General features: G+C 37.8%; 1 protein-coding gene across 2 annotated transcripts in view; it reads left to right on the top strand.

The window, feature by feature from the left end:
* PRR5L (proline rich 5 like) overlaps positions 1-21,729 on the top strand; it is a 959,912-nt gene extending 938,183 nt beyond the window's left edge. For both annotated transcript variants that reach the window (XM_044082833.1, XM_044082832.1), the window contains exon 12: positions 20,393-21,729. In XM_044082833.1, coding sequence (XP_043938768.1) covers positions 20,393-20,775 — 383 coding nt within the window. In that variant the 3' untranslated portion in view covers positions 20,776-21,729. The remainder of the gene's footprint in view (positions 1-20,392) is intronic.
* The last annotated feature ends 1,209 nt before the right edge of the window (positions 21,730-22,938 follow it).

The following is a 22,938-nucleotide window of genomic DNA, read 5'->3' as shown; positions in this document are numbered from 1 at the left end:
TAGGACTATTATAGGGGGTGATAATATTTTTAAGTGCAGGAGTATTGTCCGGATTATAGAGGATTTTATAGGCCATAATCAGTTGGTTATAGTGGATTAGGCTGGGTAGTTCAAGCCATCCAAGCTGATTTAGATTGATGCAATGATGTGTCCTAAAAGACAGCCCAGTGGCAAACTTGGCAATGTGGTTGTAGCAAATTGAGAGTTTGTTAAGGACAGTCTTGTTTAAATTCGAGAGTTGAGGGGATGTATACAGAAGGGTTGAAAGAAGGTGAGAGCGAGCTATGGCAATTTTAGCTGGAGGGGTTAGGAAGGATTTTATTCTGTAAAGTGACCCCGTTTTTTATTGATGGTTTTGATAGTTTGGTTAACATGTAGGTCAAATTTTAGATTATTGTCTATAATGACACCCAATAGTTTTGTAGAGGGGTCAGGGGAGATTATTGTGCCATCATTTGATTTTATGGTAAAGGTGAAAGCAGTAGACCTACGTGTTGGTGAAAATAACAGCATCTTAGTTTTTTTGGGATTTAGGATCAGACGATGTTCAGAAAGCCAGCTTTTTATTGTATTAAAGGTGGTCTGGGTAGCTGACCATAACTCTACTGGAGATGTGGCTGAGCAAATCAGAGTAGAGTCATCAGCATATTGGATACAGCTGACTTTTGGGATGACATTATAAAGATCGTTAATGAAGATGGAGAACAGCAAGGGCCCTAGTATAGAGCCTTGTGGTACTCCAAGGGTGTTAGGTAGAAGGTTAGAGAGTTTGTTCTGCCAGAGGACAGCCTGCTGTCGACCATTCAGGTAGGATTGAAACCATTGAAGGGCTCCAGTATCTAGACAGAATGTTTGCAGGGTGTGGATTAAAAGTTGGTGATCAACCATATCGAATGCCTTGGAAAGATCCAAGAAGAGGGCTGAGGATATATAATTATTGTTGCAATTATGGTTTATGGTGTTGGTAAAGGCTAGAAAGGCTGATGTAGTGCTGTGATGAGGACGGAAGCCATGCTGAGTGTCTGCCATAAGGTGATTCTGGATTAGGTGGTTTGTTTGGTTCGGAGTTATACAGTTGGCCAGACCAGTCGAGTAATATTTTTTTATGTGGTAGATGAGTTGTCTATGAATACATTTTTCCATAATCTTTGCAAGTGGAGAGAGTATAGCTATTGGCCTATAATTGGAGAATTCAGTAGAGCTGCCTCCTTTGTGAAGTGGGATTACATAGGATTTTTTCCAGATGGTGGGAATTTTGCTTCTACTATGGTTCGATTGATTAGTATTGAGACGGGGTAAGCAATAGCATCAGCTGATTTTTGTAGGTACTCAGCAGGGAGTTGATCAGCAGAACGTGTAGTGGGTTTTAATTTTTGATCAAGGAAGTGGCGACTGGTTGGAAGCTGAACGCGAGTAGGTTTCTAGGGGTGCTACTTTCAGGACCAGGGGAGCTAGGAGGTAGTTGGCTAGCTAGGGCTTGAATTGTCTCAGTAAAGAATTGGTTAAAACTATCAGAAACATCTTCAGGGGTTTTATCAATAGTAGCAGCAGGGATTGGGGTTGAAGTTTGTCCAGGATGTAGTAGATTATTTAAACCTGCCCAAAACTTCTGAGGGTTATTTTGATTTACTGTCTGTAAATTACAGTAGTATTGTTTTTTGTCTTGTAAAATTGATTTTTTGGTTTCGTTCCTGGATTGCCTGTATTTAATGTGATCTTGAGGGTCTTTAGAAGAATGCCATAAAGCCCATGCTTTGTTTCTAAGGGTAATTTTGAGTTTAGACTCTTTAGAAAGCCATGGTGCAGTTTTTGCCTTGTTTCTCTTTGAACGAACAGGAGCATGCAAATAAAGGATCTCAAGGAATTTGTTGTTAAAGTATGCTACTGCTTCCTCTAAGGGGAGGTGTTTTAGAATAGACCAATTACATGAGTTTAGTTCTTGTTGGAATTTGGCAGGGTCAAAGTTTTTATTGTTTCTAACCTTTCTGAGTAAGGGTTGTTGGGAATTAATGGTTTTGTGCTTAATTACATATGTGAGAAGGTGATCGCTTAGGTCATCAAGGAGGGTACCAGAGGTGTACAGTTGGGGGTAACTATTTATGAGTACCCAGTAAAGTATACTTTCTTTTTGGTTGGGTTTACCTATCCTGGTAGGGGTGGATATAATTTGTGTAAATGCATGCAGGTTAATATGGGTGGCTGGGGATTCTGAGGAACAGGTGCCCCAGTCTATGTTAAAGTCTCCAAGTAGTAGGGTTTCTTGGGGGTAGTGACATGATAGCCAGTGCAGGATATCTTCAAATGTAGATATATTGTTACCTGGGGGAATGTACATACAGATGATATTAATGCATTTATTTTTATTAAGTTGCAATTTGGTGGCAAGAATCTCTGAGTTATTAATCTGAGGTGGTTGCATTACATCTATGGTGACATTCAACTCAGATTTATAGAGTACAGCTACCCCACCACACCCCTTCCTCGAAGCACGATCCAGCCTGTGTATGTTGCACCCAGGTGGTAACACTTCATTGTCTTTATTGTTAGGTTTTAACCAGGTTTCAGATAAACAGAGAATCTCAGGGGAGTGGACATCCAGAAGTGCATGCAATTCATGTACCTTGTTATTAATGCTTCTAATATTGAGATAACAGACTAGGAGATAGTTAGTTGGCCTATTAATTGTAGGTTTGTAGCTTAGACTGAAAGTGGAGGAGGTAAGTGTATCTGAAGTGAGTGGGCCAGGGTTGGGGTGAATATCACCACCAAGTATTAGGTTGAGTTTGTACTTGGTGATGAACTTCAGGAATTTGTTTATTAGTTTGTGGTAGTTTCGATCTAGAGCTAATGTGCCTGGGGTTGAGCTGTTGATAGACTCAACAAGATGCTGGATAGGATCTGGTACTGTAAGTATGGTTGAAGGTGGAAGGAGTTACAGCTGGGGTGATAGTATGGCCTTTTGGGACCTGAAATCCCGTGAGAAACTGGTTTTCATACAACGTAAGGAGGTATGCTGTGAACAAGATGGGTAGTAAAGAGGAGTATATCATTATCTGTGATACAGCTAGTGAGTTAAGGAACTGTTTTACCTGGTGATGCAACACCAGAAGACAGAGTGGTGAGGTAAAGGTACTGGAAGAGGGATGGGAGAATGCCAGATGAAAGCTAATAGGTGCTATTAAAATGTAGGTAGTAGAATGGGGTGGGTGGAATTATCCAAGATGAAAGCAGATAGGATCTAGAAAGTGGGGGAGTGGCTATAGTACTATACATTTAGAGGTACTGGGGGTGGGAGGAATTGGGGGCAGGGAGGGGAGCGAAGAGAGCCCAAGCGTAGCGAGGGTGAACGTAGCGGGGCTATTGCAGTTTACAAGGTTTCCTAAGGTGTCCTAAAGCTATAAGGTAAGTATTATAGCTCTTAATGTAAGAGTCAATTTACTTAAGTTACAGATGAAGGAGGCAACCACTCAAGTAGAAAAAAAGAGCCCTATGGCTGACCAATATGGTGACTTGCTTAATAACACAGCACTGTAAGTGAAAGCTTAACAAATGCTTTTTGTGTGTGCAACCTACTCTGTTTAAATGCTGAGAGAAACTGATTGCAGTCCTGTAGACACCGTTTTGTAGGGAACTGTAGAGTTCAATCTGTTTAAACGCTGACAGAAACTGACTGCAGTCCTGTAGACACAGCTTGTCCCTTTTATCGCCATTAACGCATATGTGTTCCAGTTCTCGGCTATACAAAAGTTGTCAAAGCTCTAGTCAACAGATTATTGAAAAGGCATATAGTTATTAACCATCTAAGTAGATTGCTGTAGTCATAGTTTTGTTAAAAATGCGACTGTGGGATTTACCCAAGACAGATAAGGAGGCAATTCAGTTATTTCAACAGTATGGAATTATACACAGTTTTAAGGTATGCACTTCAGGACATGAAATTAAATTATACTATGGAAAACAAATATTTTGGAAATGCAACTCTGATAAATGCTACCAGCATATAGGAGTTCGAGAAGGTAACATTTTTGAAGGAAGTAGAATTTCTTTTACAACTGCTGTTCGTTTTATTTACTGTTGGTGTACGCAGTTAACTAGCATTAATTTCTGTCGTGAAGAATTGGATATGGCTGACAAAACAGTTATCGACTGGAGTAATTATTTAAGGGATGTACGTACCATGGAGTTGGAAAAACAAGAGAAGAAAAAGATCGGAGGGCCAGGGCATATAGTGGAAATCGACGAAAGTTTATTTATTCGGCGGAAAAATAACAGCGGTAACATCCTACCTCAACAGTGGATTTTCAGAGGGATCTGTAGGGAAATGAAAGAAACGTTTGTAGTAAAAGTGCCTGACAGAAATATAAAAAAAAATCAAAGGCAGCAGCATTATATACTCAGACTCCTGAAAAGAATACCAAACAAAACAACTACAAGAAGCTGGCTTTAGCCATGACAAAGTTAATCACAGCTACAATTTTGTTGACCCGGGCACTGGAGTGCATACACAGCATATAGAAAGAATGTGGGGCTCAGTAAAGTGGAGAAACAAGACACGACGAGGAACTGCACGTCACCATCTACATTCCTATCTTGTTGAATATATGTGGCAAAAAACACAACTATCACATTCAAAAGACTGCTTTGAAGAACTATTAAAAGCCATCACTAACAACTTTCCTCCACAAAAATACAAAAAAAATCAATACCAACAACTACCACAGCAATTAACCAACCAACTACTTCTAAGCCTTCAACAGTAAAAAACAGAACACCCAGTGAACTATCCACATCTTCAGAACTATCTACACTGACAACCAATATAACAGCAACTGAAGAATCCACAAGTAACACTATTAAACAGGAGAGCCCTAACAGCTGTGAAAATTAATGACATTCGAAAATACATTCAATGAAGAAGCAAAGCAGTACTCTGAATTTACCTGTATTACATTGCATATGTACCATTCAATGAATACAGTTTAACCAGTAAATATTTTTCCTCAATAACTTACCTTGTCTCCATTTTCTTTTTTTTTTAATGAAAGCATTTAAGTATTCCAAGAATTGAATAATCCTTACAACTTTCTTCTGCTGACCAAATGAAAATACAGCTGAAAAATAAATCTCCACATCCAACAAACCAAAAGCTCCTTCGATTGTTCCAACGATAGCTCCAAAAGTCCTTTCCAACCAAACAAAGTTCCAATGATAACTCCCAAAGTCCTTTGATAACTCCAAATTAAAAAGCACCATCAATTGTCCCAATGATAGATCCAAAAGTCCTTTTCAACCCAAAGAAGTTCCAACATTAGCTTCTAAAGTCCAAAAACACCATCAGTTGCCCAAATGATAGATCCAAAAGTCTTTTCCAAATAAACGAAGTTCCAGTGATAGTTTCCAAAGTCCTTCGATAGTGCCAAAATGAACACCACCATCCAATGATACATCCAAGATGAAAAGCACCTTTAACGATCCCAAATCCTTCGATAACTTCTCCAAAATGAACACCACCTTCCAAGGATGCATCCAAAATGAAAAGCACCTTTAACAATCCTTTGATAATTCCCATACGACCAGCCTGTTCCGGCGACAGCACTCAAATGTAAAGCACCTTCAAAAAATTGCGTATAAATACACGTACCAGCATAACACATGGCGTCTTTTCAGCACACTATGCACCTATCCAGAAATTGTACCCATAAAACATTAAAAAATCCCCCACCAATATCCCAGCACACATTTAAACAGGCCACCCTTCCTTAATACACTACATTTACTAAAATTCAATTAAATGGTGGAATGTACAGTACATCGCAAAATCTGGTTGCGATAAAACATAAGTACCATATATATATATATATATATATATATACACACACACACACACACACACACACGGGATCCGTACGGATCACCGAACGGCAACATAACCGAAACAGATTTGGCCGGGCATACCTGGGAGAAAGTGATTTTCACCAAAAAGCACTTTTGCGTAAGTATGCAAGTTGTGGAGATCACAATACAGTGGGGATAAGGGAAAATTCCCTTTTCCCCACTGCAGTGTGACCTCGGAGTGAGAATATTTAACCAGGGGGGTGTGGGGGTGCAGGGGGGCTTGCCTCCCTGCAAAAATGTAAAAGTAATGTTTTTTTTTTTTTTTTTTAAACACACTTTAACAAAAGCACTTTTTTGGTGAAAGCACTTTTGTTAAAGTGTGTTCGGTGATTGTGGATTGGGACTATTGAACTTTCGTTCAATAGTCATAGATCCATACACAGACACACACACACACACACACACACAATCAAAATTCTGCAAATCTCATCGATGTATTACTTACACAAACCGAATGAGCAAAAATGACATCCAGCGAGTCTTCACACCACCTAGTAATGTCAATAATGTCGACTTCAACATTATCGACATTACCCAACTTACCTTAACATCCTGAAAGGACCTGCACACATATGGCAGGGGGCAAGCATCCCTACACCCCCCACACCCCCTGCTAATTATATATTCCAACTCTGAGATTGCACTACATTGAGGAAAAGGGTAATTTTCCTGTTCCCCACTGTAGTGTGATCCTTTGTAAACAGCGATGCTCACAATGACGAATACAAGCTGCATTTCAGCATTCCAGCTGCAATATGATTTCAAGTCAGGCGTTCCAAATTTTGCACCTTTACCCTTGACCATCTGAACAACAGTAAATTGCCTTTCTAATTTTTGATAGTAAACCTATATATTTGCACACACACACACACACATACATATGTATATACACTTACAAATGTGTATGTGTCTATATATATATATATATATATATATATATATATATATATATATATATATATATATATATATATATGTAGGTTTACCATTAAGATTTTGCCGGCTATGAAGTATTCGAACAACAGATGTTCGAATACTTCATATTTCGGCAGGTTACGTGAGTGAACAGTATAATTGCGAATGGACTGTGCATTCGAAATTATAACGTTCGCTCATGTAAAGGGATTGCGGTACTGTGGGGTTAGGGAAATACATCCCTTTCCTCACTGTAGTGTGATCTCGGAGTTGGAATATTAAGTCGGGGGGGTGTGGGGGCGCAGCCCCCCATGGGGGGGGTCAATGGGTCTTGCCCCCTGCATAAACGGGATTTTAGGCTAGCTAGTTAGGGAGTTAAGGGAAGGGTGGGATTGCTGTTAAGTGTCGAAAATGTCGTGAGTGACATTTTCAACATTAACAGCTGTTTTCCGACATTAGGGATGTTCGGTATTGTGTACTTTCGGCGAAAGACTTCGCTAATAAGTACACTTTTTTTTTTATTTTCAAAATTATGATAGTAAACCATATATATATATATATATATATATATATATATATATATATATATATATATATATATATATGTGTGTGTGTGTGTGTGTGTATTTTGAGGGGACTATGTTCAAAAGCTTACTTCTCTAGAATGTCCAGGCTGACACATGTTTGGATACACCCTCTACCCATGACCATATCCCATGATGTCATATAGTGGCCAAACCCCTTGTGTTCCCACTTTGGACCACTGAAAAGGTGGCAACCCTATGAGAATCGAACTAGAAAACCTCTTGCTGTGAGGTGACAACACTATTCATTGTGCCACTGTATCACCCTCCAGCTCCATTAGCTTGTCCCCTTAATTTTCCTACAAACCATGGCCCAAACTACTGCACCTTTGAGCTTGCTTGCCCTGTCACCAGGCAGATGGCAATACTGACTTACAAAGTCAGGCTCAGCCACTAACAGTCACACAGCTCTGATCAGCTTTTCTGCTCTGTTATCACTAGTGGAACTCCTAGTAATTGATACAGAAACTCACAGGAACATGTATGCTCCCTGATGCACCTTTGACTTCACTATAAAATTTTCTGGAAGTTTGCAGGTAGTGAATCACTTTGTCAACCTTCTCTGTTACTTCCCAGGATTTATAGTATTCTGTATCTAGGCAGATATGTAATCCGTAGATTTGCACTCATCAAAGTAGCATTTTCCCATCCCACCCCAATGCCTAGGTATTGCACTGTCTCAGCAATACATGTCTGTGTCTATCCTGATAAGGCATAGCTCCCTATAACCATGTATGTTCATCACAGCCATGCACAATAAAGAATATGTGACTTTCTTGTCTATCTTAGAGATGCATGGATCAACCAAGCTTCCCTTTCAGCAAAAAAGGGAATGAATGTTTCTGAATTGCCCTGGTACCTTCATTGGAACAAATCATTGTGGGAATGTTTTATGCTCTTGCAATGGAGTAAAGAAAAAGGGTTTTCCAGTCTTCTTTAAAAATCTACTTTTATTACTAATTTAGGTTGCCTCTTTTCTTGTTAGAGAACTTCCTGCACCTCTTCAGACTGAATCTTCTCAGTATTCTTGAATCAGCCCCCCACTTTATACTAATATCATGCCCCAAATCCTGGATACTCTTTTGCAGTATGGATTTACTTTCTTTTCCTCTAGGCTCAGCATGTGATTCCTTAGAAGAATCCTTATGTTCTTTCATAAGTTCTCCCATGTATGTCACTACACTCTTTGGGAAACTCTTTTTGCCCCACCTGATTCATTTCCCGTTAGCCTGTCTCTGGAAACCAGTGCTCTCTGCATGCATGTCTCCCCACACATGCATATATTAGGGGCCACATACCTGCAACTGAATTAGCTGTAGCAGTACTGCTTGCTACCAGCAACTGTTTAAATTCTTATCATAGTTTCTAGGCCACAGCCTTTTCTTCCTAGCCCACACCCATTTTGTTTCACCTTGCTCCAAATGTCTTTATGTCTTATATCCTGCCTTGCTTTCTTTCTTTGTCCCTGAAATGCTGATCATAAGCTAAGCAACTTCCTCTTTACATCATGTGATTTATTCAAGTAATACTGTAGCAGAAGCATGCCCTTTTTATTCCCTTCAGTGACATTGCCTCATAAATTACGCATACACCAGTGACCAGTAGTCAGATAATCCAGACTTAGTCATGCTCTTCTTACCTTTCCCTAGCTCTTTCAGGATTCGGTTAAACCTACTGCACTGCTTTTACTGCAAGAGTCCCATCAAAATGTCCATTCAAGGAAAATGCACAATGTCAGGACTCACTTTCTTGAGCATGTTACACCAATAAATAAATAGCTAAATAAATGATGACTCAATAAGATTTTATATGAGGGGAGCTACCCCCCACTCCCCTACCATAAATAGCAGCTTTATGGTCTCGTGCATCACTGCCATTAATGCAGCACCAATGAATGCATCCAAAGACTGCATTCTAACACAGATAGAGTCATGCCCTTAACATTGGCTGTATGTTATCCTGCTGCATGTATAGGCAAAGGTAAAGACAATCCACATGTATGTTCTATCCCCAATAAAAATACCTTCAGTAATAGCACATAAGCTGTACATTCAAAACTTGACACTACATAAAACCATCTTGATAGACTGTTCAATAACTTTTAGTGGCTACACATGCACGCACGCACACACACACACGGGAACAGAATAAAATAGTTGTATAATAACCTAATATGTTGTTACCAATAAGATTTAAATGATTTATCTAGTATATTACATTTCTTATTGTTACATACTGCTACATCTAAATCTTTCCACTTCATGGAGTGTGAGTTATCTATCCTTTATATAATTTTAACATGTGAAGTCAATCCGTAGGATCCAATATCTTTAAAAACAATTATTCCGTTATTGTATGCTCTGTTTTAATGAGATAATGGTATTCTGTGTCTGTTACGATATCACAGGAAGGATAAAAAGTTTATTTCTTTAATATGATTTTTATGTGGCACAATGGGTATAGTTTGAATTGTATATAATATTTTAGGCAAGAGTTCATTTTATTAGACTAAATTATCCTCAAAAACTAAAAAACAGTATTTTATTCCAAATTGAAATTATAGTATTCCAGTTTGCTATTACATAATATTGTCATAGTTAACTTTAATAATGCTCTGTTGACTGTTAGATAATCTTAAGAGGAATTTAAAATGGTGCCACAATGTGTATACGTCTGTGTTCATGTAGTCATAACCTTTTGGGATTCAGCAACTACACTAACAAGGCACTACGCAGTGATCAAGCATTAAGACATGCAGCACCGAGTGGGGATGGCTTAGCAGCTGCGCTAAATGCTAATGAGGCAGGCCTGGGGTGAGGCATATGATAATTAGCCATGTGCTGCCTCCGGAAACCACCTACAGGAAGGCATGTACATGCCAAAAGGCCATGTTCAACAACCTACTATGAATGTGGTTAGGGATCAGGGGTGTGGGAAGCCACTGAACACCAGGGATTTCTCAACAGTAAGTGCCATAATGGTACAGACATCACTTCATGGATCATGGTTGTAGAAAATACTAAACACCAGGGACTGTTCTAAAGTTAAATGTCAGAATGGCATGGACATCAGTAGTTGGATCAGGGGTGAGAGGAATCACTAGATGCTAGGGACTCCTCTAATATTTAGTGCCATAATGGCTGGACATCAGTACAGGTATTAGGGGTGGTGGAAACACAAGACATCAGGACAATTACATGCTTGCCACAGCAGTACAGGGACTGAGTGGTGGGGGAAATACTAGACACCACAGTGTCTATCACTGTGCCATAACTGCACATATAGCTGTATGAATTGGGGGGTGAGGAAGAAATATACACTAGTGAGTCAGTAGGCTGTTATGCATGTATACTGCTACATTAATTGGGGGCAGTGGGACACAAAAGCCACCAGGACAACTACAAGTGTGCCATAAGGGCACTTAAACTGTTACTTTGATGGGGTGGGGAACCATGGGAAGACAGACAAGTCAGGGGGAAAGGTACAGGGACTGTGGTGTGTGTGTACATGCATGTTTGTGTTTGAATGTGTACTTGGGGGGAAAATGCCAATCCATACATGAGCAGCAGTTTACTACCTCAATTTGTTCTGACTGCATGTCATGATAGTAACTGTAATCAAGAGACATGACTTTTGATAATAATAAAATATTTCCTCATCGTGGCTAACATGTCTGTGAATCACAAAGTACTGCATCATGGGAGCAGGTCCTTTTTAATGCAAGCTGTAGGGCTAGTGCTAGGCCCTTGGATGAATTTCTGGGTTACTCTTAAATATTTCATCTGTTTACAGTTCCAGTTATACATAGAATGTTTTATTAATTATATATCCCATTTTCTGGTTCACTAATATTTTTCTTTGTATTAATTTAATATTAGATACATTCAACTTATTAAAATAGCATCAAAATAAATGATGCATTTATATCCACTACATTTGGTAAAATATCTGCAAATAATGTTTTTGTATATGTCAAAAACATTTATCTCAAAACCCTTTATTGTATGTACTTGCCCTTATGTACTTACCCTATAGAATGTACTCACAGTTCTATATGTACAATAAATAAAAAAGGTGAGAGTGGGCTACCCTATTAGGTACCTTTATTTATTTTAATAGCCTGCAATAAATATACTCATTTTAATGTAAAACATTGTTATATTTAACATTCATTGAAGATTTGTGCATGAATTAGGAAATCCATATATTTCCAACACTTTAAACAAATAATGCCATCCTTATTAATCAGTTTTTTATGTCTAGACTAATAAAGTCTAGTTCCATACTGTTAAGATTTGTATACTCATTAAAAATAAAATTCTCTAAATATTAACCCAAGTTTTTACCTTCTGGTTCTTATCTGGTAACAAAGGCATTATTGATTTTAATCTGTTGAATATAAAAGACATTGTTAATTTCAATCCGTTGAATAAAATTGATATGAAAATTTTACAATTAATATTAATGAATTGTTCTATAAAAAGAACAATATGTTGAATCATTATCTTGTTTCAGTATTGGGGTGTCATTGAATATTTCTAGAAAATAAGAGTACTGTTTTATACTGCACATTATTAAAAAATAGTTTTAATAATGATATGACTTGTAAATGTCAGGTACTATCTTGTCTACTTCAGAGCCATTATGTTGCTTCTTATTTTTAATCCGATCAACTATTTTTGTATTATTTGCAGGCTTTAGAAATAGTCTATATGATACTTTAGTTTTTCATTTGTAAATGATTTGTCATCTATGTCTTTAGCTCTTCTTTATTAATCTTTTTTGGTAAGCCTTGAATGATATTAATATACCTAGTTTCAGAAACCATTTCCTCACTTACTAAATCTGAATATTTGATTTGATTTGCTCTAGTAATGATGTTAACCTATTTGCCAACCTATGTAAACCTTCTGAGGCAATAGAAGAATGTAATTGCACATTCTGTAGGGCTATTGCTATTTTATGATTTAGTATTTTATATTTTTGTCCAAAGTACTAAATAAATAAAATAGATTCTCCTCTTTAAGGCTTTAATTTAACACAATTTATGTCATCTTTTAATTTAATTTTGTCCATTTTTTTTATTATGGCAACAATTAGTTGTTCTGCAATATAGGTAAATGGTAAAAAGCTCTATAACATACATCCACTGACTTCCATAGTGTTTTTATTAATAAATAATTTTCTAATTCTTCACTTAACCTTTCTTTAAATTCTTAAAATGTTACATATGCAAGTATCCCTTTTTATAATTACTTTTTTATTTATAGTCAACCTAAACTTAAGAGAACTGTAATCTGATAATTCATGAGAATAGCCTTAACTTTAGCAATATTTGATATTAACTCCTTGGAGACCAGAAATTTGTTAAATTAGCTTGCATACCAAAAATGTAATGAACCTGGATCTGTCATCCTTTAAGTCTAATAAACTAATCTTTTGTTAATGCTTTCACTAAAGCAAATATTCTATATTCTCAGCTAATATCTGATTTCTGCAAGATGCAATTAAAGTTACCCCATAATCAAATTTCCATTATTTTTTAATAAATTACCTAGATCTTTTTTTGAAATTTTGCTCCAATATGTGGTATCCATAACATGTTAGCTAATATATGAAATATGGTTGATAATCAGTTATTACTACAGTAAACATCCTATTGGTGCTATATACAGGAAACACTTTTAGGCACAATATTCATATGTCTCCATTATTTTGCAAATTATCTTTTTCTGTTTAAAAGAAAAGTTTACTAGTTTTGCATAATCTTTAAAATCAAATCTCATAAAAACAAACTAAGTGTATTTTTTGTAAGAAAGCAATATCCACTTTAATTGAAAATATTTAGTAAACTCTCAGTTTATAACCACTAATTGAGCCATTTATATTTAATATTATCTTCAAAGTTGTTGTAGTAATTATTTAAATGGTTATTTGAAATTATCTGTAACACTCCATGAATTCAGATACCTATTATTTTTGTCAATAAGTATTGTTCTTTGTGAAATTTAAATAATTTACTTTAAATTCAGTTAACTGAAAGAAAACAACAAAATGTGTAGTTATTTCTATGTATGTAACCACATGAACTTTGAAACCCCATACATACTGGAAACTATAGTTCCCTAGTCTAAACAGTAAAACCCTACTTAAACTACATACAGTCTTAGTCTCACTTATTATGGCCATATAAAAGAAGTAATATTTACTCATGTCATGTTAATGGTTAGGAATATAAGATATTTAGATCAAAAACGCTTCTTACTGTTCTTTTATAAAATACTCTGTGTGTGCTTAAATTATGTGTCAAATTAATATGGTACATGTTCAGTGTATTTAATTAGAAATAGTTGCAATAGATATTGATTACTGAAATGATATATTAAATATTTAAGGATAAAATGAGAGAAAGGTGTGGAAGGAGGAAAAAAACAGTTTCTGTTTTATTTTGTCCTTTTAACGTGATCATTTTCAGTTTCTGTCTCAGTATTAATCACAGTAGTATTTTATTTCCCTTATTTTAATCATCTTTTGAAGGATATACATACATTGACAAACACAAAATTTACTTGCTATTACATAAAGTCAGATGTGGGAGATGTGGATTGCTCCAAATTTCCTATTACTGTGCTACTTTTCTTTACTTGTTTATTATTTTCAAATATATGTACATGTGAAGGGAAAGAAGAACAACCATAATTATTTTTTTTAAGTTTCCTTCCCTTGGTACACTTACCTTCTAATATCTTTAACACAAGGTATTTTGGAGCCTTTAGGGGGGCATATTCACCGTTTGGTCAAGGAGGTTGTAATGATGAAGTCCAGTAGATATTAGGCTGTGTAGGATTCACAGTCTATAGAGGGGTAATTAAAGTCTCCCATGAGTAGGGTGTTAGGTTGAATAGTAAGGGTCTCCAGTAGGTCCAAGTATGCACTGTGAGCTTCTTGGGAGATTGAGGGGGACCTATAGCTGTTTAGGATATGGCATGGGATTTTGTCTATGGTGATCTACATGTAGCGGAACTCCAGCATGTCATCCTGTTTGGCCACCTTAAAGGTACGCTTGTTATTGATGTATATCAAAACATCTCCACCTTTAGCCCATTTCTGTGCAGCTACTGGTCTAAAAGTTTGGCAGGCACTGAAACCTTGCAATGCATGGGTGCTCTCTTCAACTTTAATCCATATTTTGGTAACTCCACAGATGTCTATATTCTCAAGTATAAGGATAGCTTGGAGGGAGTGTAGTTTTTTTATTTAAGCTCCTGGCAGTTAGCGGTATCACCTTGAGGTTCAGTTGAGTTCATTTTGTTACATCTGTAGGTTTGTCAAGTATAAGGATAGCTTGGAGGGAGTGTAGTTTTTTTATTTAAGCTCCTGGCAGTTAGCAGTATCACCTTGAGGTTCAGTTGAGTTCATTTTGTTACATCTGTAAGTTTGTCAATCAGGAATTGTCAAAAAAAAAAGGCTCTGAGGGGGTTGGATAAGGTTTTAGCCAGTATTTGAAAGACTACAGAGGACAAGTACAGATGATTCTTGGAAAAGCAATGTGGTCCGTTAACCATGTCCTCCTAAGCTGACAAATATTGGATCCCCTTACAATGACACAAGGAAGACAGACAATTGCTGAAATCAATTTATTCTGACTTAAAAAGACAGCTGCAAGCAAAATACCAAAATAGTTTTCTGTATGAGCCAATCCTCCACAGCCCTGCTGAATGGGGCTTGCCTCCTATAGTAATATAATCTGATATAAGGCACCTTGTGATAAAGGGAATTCCCTCCACTGTAACTTCATTTGAACACAGTGCATTTAGCACTATTTAACATCATCAGCCAATATGTCATCAAGCAAATGGCCTCCACACTTTATCCATGGCCCTGAGTCATTAATTAGAGATGTTCTTATGGAATAAGTACAGACAAGAAATTTCACTGAATGTACAAGCAGAGTTAAATACAGCTGAGAGTAGTTTAGGGCATCTACATTGGCCATCTCATTATTTATTACATAACAAATGCATACCAGTAAAAACTAATATGATGTTTAAATATTTAAAATGAAACATTATCATTCTGCAGGTAGACAGTTGCTGTTGATTCAGTTGCATTTATTTGTACATGATCTTTACATTCTAGAAGATCAGATGGGTGTGGTATTAAGAAGCCATTACAGGGGAAAATAAAAAAAGGTTTTCACAGTCTATGCTCTGCTTAGTGTTTGTCATTGCAGTGAACAGAAGTTCCTATTAAATGATGACTGTAATATTTTACAAGAGTAATTGATGCCAAGCTGGTGCATAATAGATTGAATCTCCCTGGTTTACTAACTTGTGTCATCAAACAAGGTTATGGATGCCACTTGATTATTACACTGTAAGCAGACTCCACTTATTCTGTTTTATCATTTGGCAGTTTCACTGAATTTAAGCAACATGTATATGTTTCACAGCCTCTTCTCATACCTTCTGTTTCAGTAAGTTATGTTAGACGAACTTATATGTAGACATACCAAGAGGCTTATAGAGGAGAGGTAATGGTTTGTCAAGTTCATGTGAGTGTTGCATCTAGTGTCACTCAGGGGATGTCCCTACCTTCACTTGCTGCATCTCTTTTCCTTGTTCTTTCCCAATTATCTATGAACTCATGTAGTCACTTACACATTCAGCTGTCTGAAGCATTACATTCTAGGGCCCTGCAGACTCTGCAAAACTTTTACTGAGTATTGTTTCATATCTAATGAGCTGATCCCTTCCCTTTATCACCAATATCTCCTCTTGCCAACTTTCCATTTCAGTTAACAGTCTCACATTTACTTCCATTTAATGCAGTTTATCCTGCTCAGATCCCAGTTTTCTTTATAAAATGTAAGTGTCCAGCTCCAGTGGTGCAGTGAAATAAAGCCATGACTGTGAGCCAGACAATCTGAGCCTAATCTGTAGCTTTAGTTCCACCTTTGTTCTTCCAGTATTTTTGGCTTTGTCCAGAATTATTGTGCAAGAAGTTGAGAGTTTATGGATGGTGGACAGTATGTAGCCAGCTACCACAATCCTTCAGATGAGGGGCAGTGATGTAAATGCATGGTGTATAGGCACACCTAAGCCAACACCTGGTGGGGGGTATCATTCAGTGCAGGTGTGTGTGTGTGTGTGTGTGTGTGTGTGTGTAGGCATGCAATGGCATGGGAAGGCACCGTGGATCTCTCTGGTGACTCAGATCACGTGCTTCCCACTCACCTACCAAGGTAGGTGCCAGGACACTTGCAATGTCCAGACAGCTCTCACTTTGACTGAGTGAAATTCCTGGGAAAGGGAATAAATGAGCCATGTTCTGTTGTGTGTGTGTGTGTGTGGGGGGGGGGGGGGTTGATGGTTAGCAAGCAGAGAGGCAAATTCCACACAGGAAAAATGTATAAATATCCCGCTTTCTAAGTTTAATTTCTTGCCATATCCTTCACATTCCCTTAGCAATTTTGATAGCATTGTATTGAATGCTTCCAACTACAGTAATTTCTTTCTTCTGTAATCACTTACTCAAGGGCATAGAGTTTTTAAGGTGAATGCATTCTATTTACAAGTCAGAGGCCCTCTATCAGTCAGTTTTTGGTGGTGTTGTTGCCTAATGAAAGACCTGTTTGTCTGAAAGTTAGCATGTGTTGCTTGATTTTTTAAAGTGTTTATCATTCTATTGCATTTGTACAATAAATTAGAAAATGTAGCCATGAACTGTTCTCATATGGATCCTCTGTGATTTTTTAAATAAATTTAATTATAAACATGATTCCAAATTATGTTTATTGTGGTTGTGGAAGCAGTCCTAACTGCAATAAGAGGTTTCAGCAATTCTAGAATTTGACATCTTGGCATGGGGCTTTGTAAGCATCATATGCTACTCTATGAAGAATGCTAGGAGGCCTTTTTGTACTATTATCATGTTTAATACAATGAACATATATATTTAGCTGATTAATATAGTTGGTGTTTTATTTTCTGCATATTACCAGTCAAAGGGAGGAGATGCCATGTACTTCAAATGTCAGTAAAGTACACAATTTGTATGTCTTCCACCTACCCTTACTTCCTACTCATTTCTTATGAATTTTCAGCTTTCTTTAACTCTGTTTTTACCTCACCTACAGTAGAGGTGACAGTTCCGTTTTGGCTGATCCCAAATAAAGCCATTCAATAAGTGAGGCCTCCAACTTTTCGAGGAAGACAAGCCTTATAACTGTCTGTGCTACTGGCCACAGACTGACAGCCATGTTGGTGAGGTGTTAGGGTAGCTAGTGGTCTTCATCCTTGATGCTGTGCCACTCAGCTACCCTTAGGAGATGCAGTGCTGATTTGGCATCTGCAACATGCTGTCCCACACACAATGGTCTGAACATCTGTTATGCTACCTCCTTTTATTCACTTTTCACTTTGGTAAGGCTTCTGCTGTCCTTCTGGATTTACGGTAATTGCACAAGTTCCCAGATATTTCCCTGGTGGTGAAGATGTCATTGTCTTCTTCATCTACTTTCCTCAGTCACAGGAAAATCTTCTGCTAATAAATTATCATTTCCAAACCTAGGTTGCTTTGTTCTTGTGTGTGCAAACTTACAAATTGTACCAAATTAAAAAAAAAAAAAGTCTGGTTGCATAAATTGAAGTGTATACTTATTTCTATTATACAAATATCATTAAGCAAATTCCCATGGCTTTCCTTCGAGAAATATGGCCTGTTCTCCTGCCTGTTTATCTTGTGTGCTTGCCCCACATTCAGTGCATCTCAAACCTGGAGTACTCACATTCCTTAGACATTTCATGCAGGCATAAGGAAACACGTAGGTTTTGAGTCAGTTGTAATAGAGAATCTATTTTTAAGCTCATGCTGTTCTGTTAGTACTATTTTGTAGTCATTTTGTAGCTACTGAATAAATGGCTTCAAAGAAGTCACAAGACTTATCTGTTAAACTTCATAAAAGATGCATCTTTCTGGAAGCTATGTCACACACTGTCTGCCTCAATACCCTCTTAGTGCCTCTCCCCAGTCTTCATGGACTACGGGTAGATAACATACACCTGGCTGATGTTTATAGTCAAAGGCATCCTCATAGGATGGTCTTTCAGGTATTGCTGCTGTATGAAACAGGAGTGGAGAAGTACAGGCAGTCCACAATTATGTAGACTCAAAGAACATGGACAAGTGTTCCGTTATCCTAGACTGTGCCAAATACAATTCCCAAACGTGGCCTGATGAAGACACTTTATGAATGCACTAATGCTGTGTTAATTGCATCACTAATTTTTGTAGTACAGCTGGATAGGATGGAGCACTATTAAACTGAATCATTTGTATGTGACTAATGGTCTGTAAAGTAATCCCATACTTACTGTCTATGGCTGCGGATATTAATATTAGGCAGTGGGATATATCACCATGCTGGTGCTGCCCTGGGATAAAGTAGTCCTGCCTAATTTATTTGAAGACATATTTGTTACACTATATTATTTCCCATGGCGAAGCTTGGGCTACTTACCCTGTTTGATGTGAATGCCACATCACATAATGGTCAAGTCAATGTTCTTCTGAATTGTAGGCTTCTTTTGAAAGTTGCTGAAGTTGTGCTTATCTGCATTTGACTTTAAAACTCAAACCATAAGTACATAATTGGCAGCTAGGATGAAATATAGGCTTGTTTTTTTATCATTTTCAGCCCTACACAATCATTTTAATTTTCAGAAGAAAAAAATAAAGAGGAGTCATTACCAGAAACTCCTTATGCACCTTTTGAAAAAAAAAAACAATGCAACTTTCATTGTATAAATAGGCTTATATCTTAAATAGAAAAGTTCAACACCTTAAAGGTTCAAAAACATTTAAATAAACAACATCCATAATAAACAGAAGTTGTAATAGGCAGCTGGGCAAACAAAGCACAAAACAGCAATAGTAAACATTAAACAGAACAAGTGTAATCTGCTTTGGAAAGCTACAATTTCTAGTGCTTAATCATAACACTTTAACTCTCAATACAGTAGCACTATACAGGAATACTCATAACATATTTGCTGAGTACTGCAGCATCAGGATGCATGTGATGATTTTAAATGCTTGTGCATCAACTGCTTCCTGTAGGAAGTGGAGCTTTCAAACTCTTGTGTAATGAAGTGTTTCTGTATCAAATCTCCGAGCGGTCTGTCATGCTGAAATAATGCATTTTGTTAGTAAACAGGACAGTTCATGAAGTTGCTGACCTCCTTGAACTTGTGCAGCCGTGAAGTCTCCCACACAGATGCAGGGTGCATTAAAAATATTTTTGTTTTATTTATCTTCTACATTAGTGTTCATTGGTGTGGTAGCTGTTTCTGGTACTTTATGTTTAAATTTGTGATTTTGTCTCAGTGTTGCCATGTAGTCAAAGTCCAGAAGGTTGTTTGTTTGTGAGGGCTTTTGCTCTAACGTATTCCAGTTGTACTAGGTTTTAATGGAATGGCAGTCAAGTTCATGGCATAACTCTACAGCATCATATACTATGTAAAGTATTAACTGTAGTCAGCACAGGTACACAACTTAATTTCCTTAAATTATTTGCAGTTGGCATTATGTTACCCTTCAAAAGTAGGATATCTAGTTAATGTCCAATGCATACTAACATAGTTTCATATAGTAAACAGTAGTAGGCAGAACAAATGATGGACCCTGCCTTATTGCTAAAGGAACATCGGGGTATGCTCCTGTTTAAGAATTGCATGACTCCAGTGTTAAGTAGAGAACCATGACAAATTTTCTGGAGTGGCTGTGGCATTGCTTAAAAATCATACTATATTTATGAAGCATGAGGTATTTTCAACCATTTCTGTAAGACTGAGTATGATGCAGGAGGCTTACCTGGTATGATTAAGGCAATTTTAAATTCTTACTGTGTTATTAGAAGGATGTTAGTTTATATTCTGTTTGATTGTACTGTTTTGTATGTTTCTAATGTACGTTTCTAATGTCTGGTTTGTTTTCAGAGAGACAAGCTTCCAGATCTGGGTCAAAGGTTGTTGACTTCCTGAACTACTCACCACAGATCATCATTTCCAAGGATTCCACTGAAACTGCTCTAACACCTGTAATAGAACAGGAGGGGGAGGCCTATCTGGAGAAATGTGGAGGAGTCCGTCGACACACTGTTGCTAATGCTCACTCAGACCTCCAGCTGCTTGCCATGACAACAATGATGCATTCACCAATGGGAGAAGAAGAGGAGAATGTGGAGCAATGCATCTTGCTTCAGCCTAACCTCAGGCATCGGCACTGTTCCAGTGAGCCAAATATTGCTGAACCTCAGGGAGGGCTCGTAGTAGTGACCCTTCAGGAACCTAATCTGATGAACTGTGCTACCCTCAGCTAGGTATAAGTGACTGGAAGAGAGGAAGCAGAATGCACTAAACAGATTCATAGCTTCATCATTCTATAACTGAGTTTTTTGTCAGCTGGCATACCAGTATTCTGAGGACTGGGTTTGAATATCAGTTCTTTTCAGAAAGAAAATCTGCAACCGTCCTTTGTCGCTTTGGATTAATGAAATCTATTGTACTGTAAGGACAGTGATGGCTCTTTGAAGCCAGTGTTGATTGCTCAGGTACATTGACCTGTACAGTGTGGTACATTGCTAGAAGAAACCATTTTGTCTGATGTAGTATTCAGTATGTAAGGATACCAGCGAGTGAAATGTCTCTTTTAAAGGGATGCATCTCAGAACAAAGGACAGAAAATGAGATGAAACTCAAGTAGGTCTCATTAGAAGACTGTTATCCTGTATGTAGCCCTGAGCATGCCAGATGATACTCCATTCTGAAATCCTTTTAAATGCAAAATGTTGCAAAACCAAGTGCCTGTCAGCCTTTAATTCAAATGATGCTGTATTGTCCTATAAAATTCCACATTTTAGTACTAGATATAAGAAGGAATAGAAAAAAAATGAAGCGACACCTTCAGAGAAGTTTTTTCAGTGATTGATGTTGATTACACAAAACACTTACCTGACTTTTAGGGTACAAGCATGTCATGATAATAGATGGCTGGCTTCTATCATTAGCAGTCAGTGCCATGCCTATCAGAACAGAGATGACAGCAGCAGTGATGAAAAGATATTTCTATTTATTTTCATCTTGAGTAGTCTGTCTGATCTCCGGTATATAGGGAAGGATGTGTTAGAATTCTGAGGAGGATAAAGTTTAGTATAGAGGAGTTGGTTATCACCTTGTAGTCCAGAGTTTCTCTCATCTCCATTTTATTTACTGTGTGATTCTGAGCAAAGTTAAAGTACAGTTTTGTACCTACCATAAATGTAGATGTTCGAGGATCCACATTGCTGCAGTCCTAACCATTGGGTAGTCCGCTGTCCAGTCGGCCCGAATACCAAAGTATATGGCTGACGTCGGTCAAGGCGCATTAGACTGACGCCGGGCCGCCAGGGTACTAATGCGCATGACCGACGTCATATCCTCAGTCTTTTCTTGCCCCAGATGTCAGAAGACCCTAAAAAGACAAGGCCCAATCCAAAACACCAAAAAGCCCTGCACCAAACTTATATACAATATATATATACACATGTACAATAATATATAGCAACTCACACCACCACCCCTAAACACAGAGGGAAGGCGGAGATGACTGCAGCAATGTGGATCCTCGAACATCTACATTTATGGTAGGTACAAAACTGTACTATGTTCTTCATTCCACATTGCTGCAGTCCTAACCATTGGGTAGAATCCCAAAGCAGAGGTAAGGGAGGCTGGCAAATCATAAGGAAGCAGGAGCTGTCAACATGCCTTGCAAAATAGCTGTGGCAAAACCAGCCCTAGATTTAGAGTAGAGAAAGATGGTAATGCTTAGAGAAAGTATGCACTGAACTCCAAGTAGCTGCCTCCAAAATATCCTTAGTTGCCACCCCCCTTAGAAATGCTCTTGAAGTGGCAGTAGCCCTAGTGGAATGAGGCCTAATCCCAGCTGGAATCTCCTTGCCATGATGGGAATAACAAAATGAAATGCAAAACCCAATCCACTTAGAAATAGTTTGCTTAGACACAGGCTTGCCCTGAGAACTCAAAGCAAAAGAAACAAACAACTGCTGAGACTGCCTGAAATCCTTAGTCCTGCTTAAATAATAACGCAACTGCCTATGTACATCTAAAGTGTGCAAAATCTTTTCCCCTTTATTTTGGGGATCTGCATAGAAAGTGGGCAAATGAATAGTTTGGTTTAAAGCCACACTAGAAACCACCTTAGGCATAAAGGAAGGATTAGTACGTAATGATACCCTATCCTTATGGAAAATCAGAAAGGGCTGTACTGCCATAAGGGCCTGCAACTCAGAAACCCTTCTTGCAGAAGTAATAGCCAACAAAAAAGCAGTCTTCCATGTCAAATATTTCAAATCAGCAGTACCCGCAGGCTCAAAAGGTTGTAGAGTAAGTTTCTCCAACACAAAATTGAGATCCCAAGCAGGAGTAGGAGCTCTACGAGCTGGTCTTATATTCTTTGCCCCTCTAAGAAACTGCTTGAACAA

The sequence above is a fragment of the Protopterus annectens genome, chromosome 9.part0 (assembly GCF_019279795.1).
Source record: "Protopterus annectens isolate FY-2018-M chromosome 9.part0, PAN1.0, whole genome shotgun sequence".
In the NCBI taxonomy this organism is placed as follows: domain Eukaryota; kingdom Metazoa; phylum Chordata; order Ceratodontiformes; family Protopteridae; genus Protopterus; species Protopterus annectens.
This window is presented reverse-complemented; position numbering and strand designations above follow the sequence as displayed.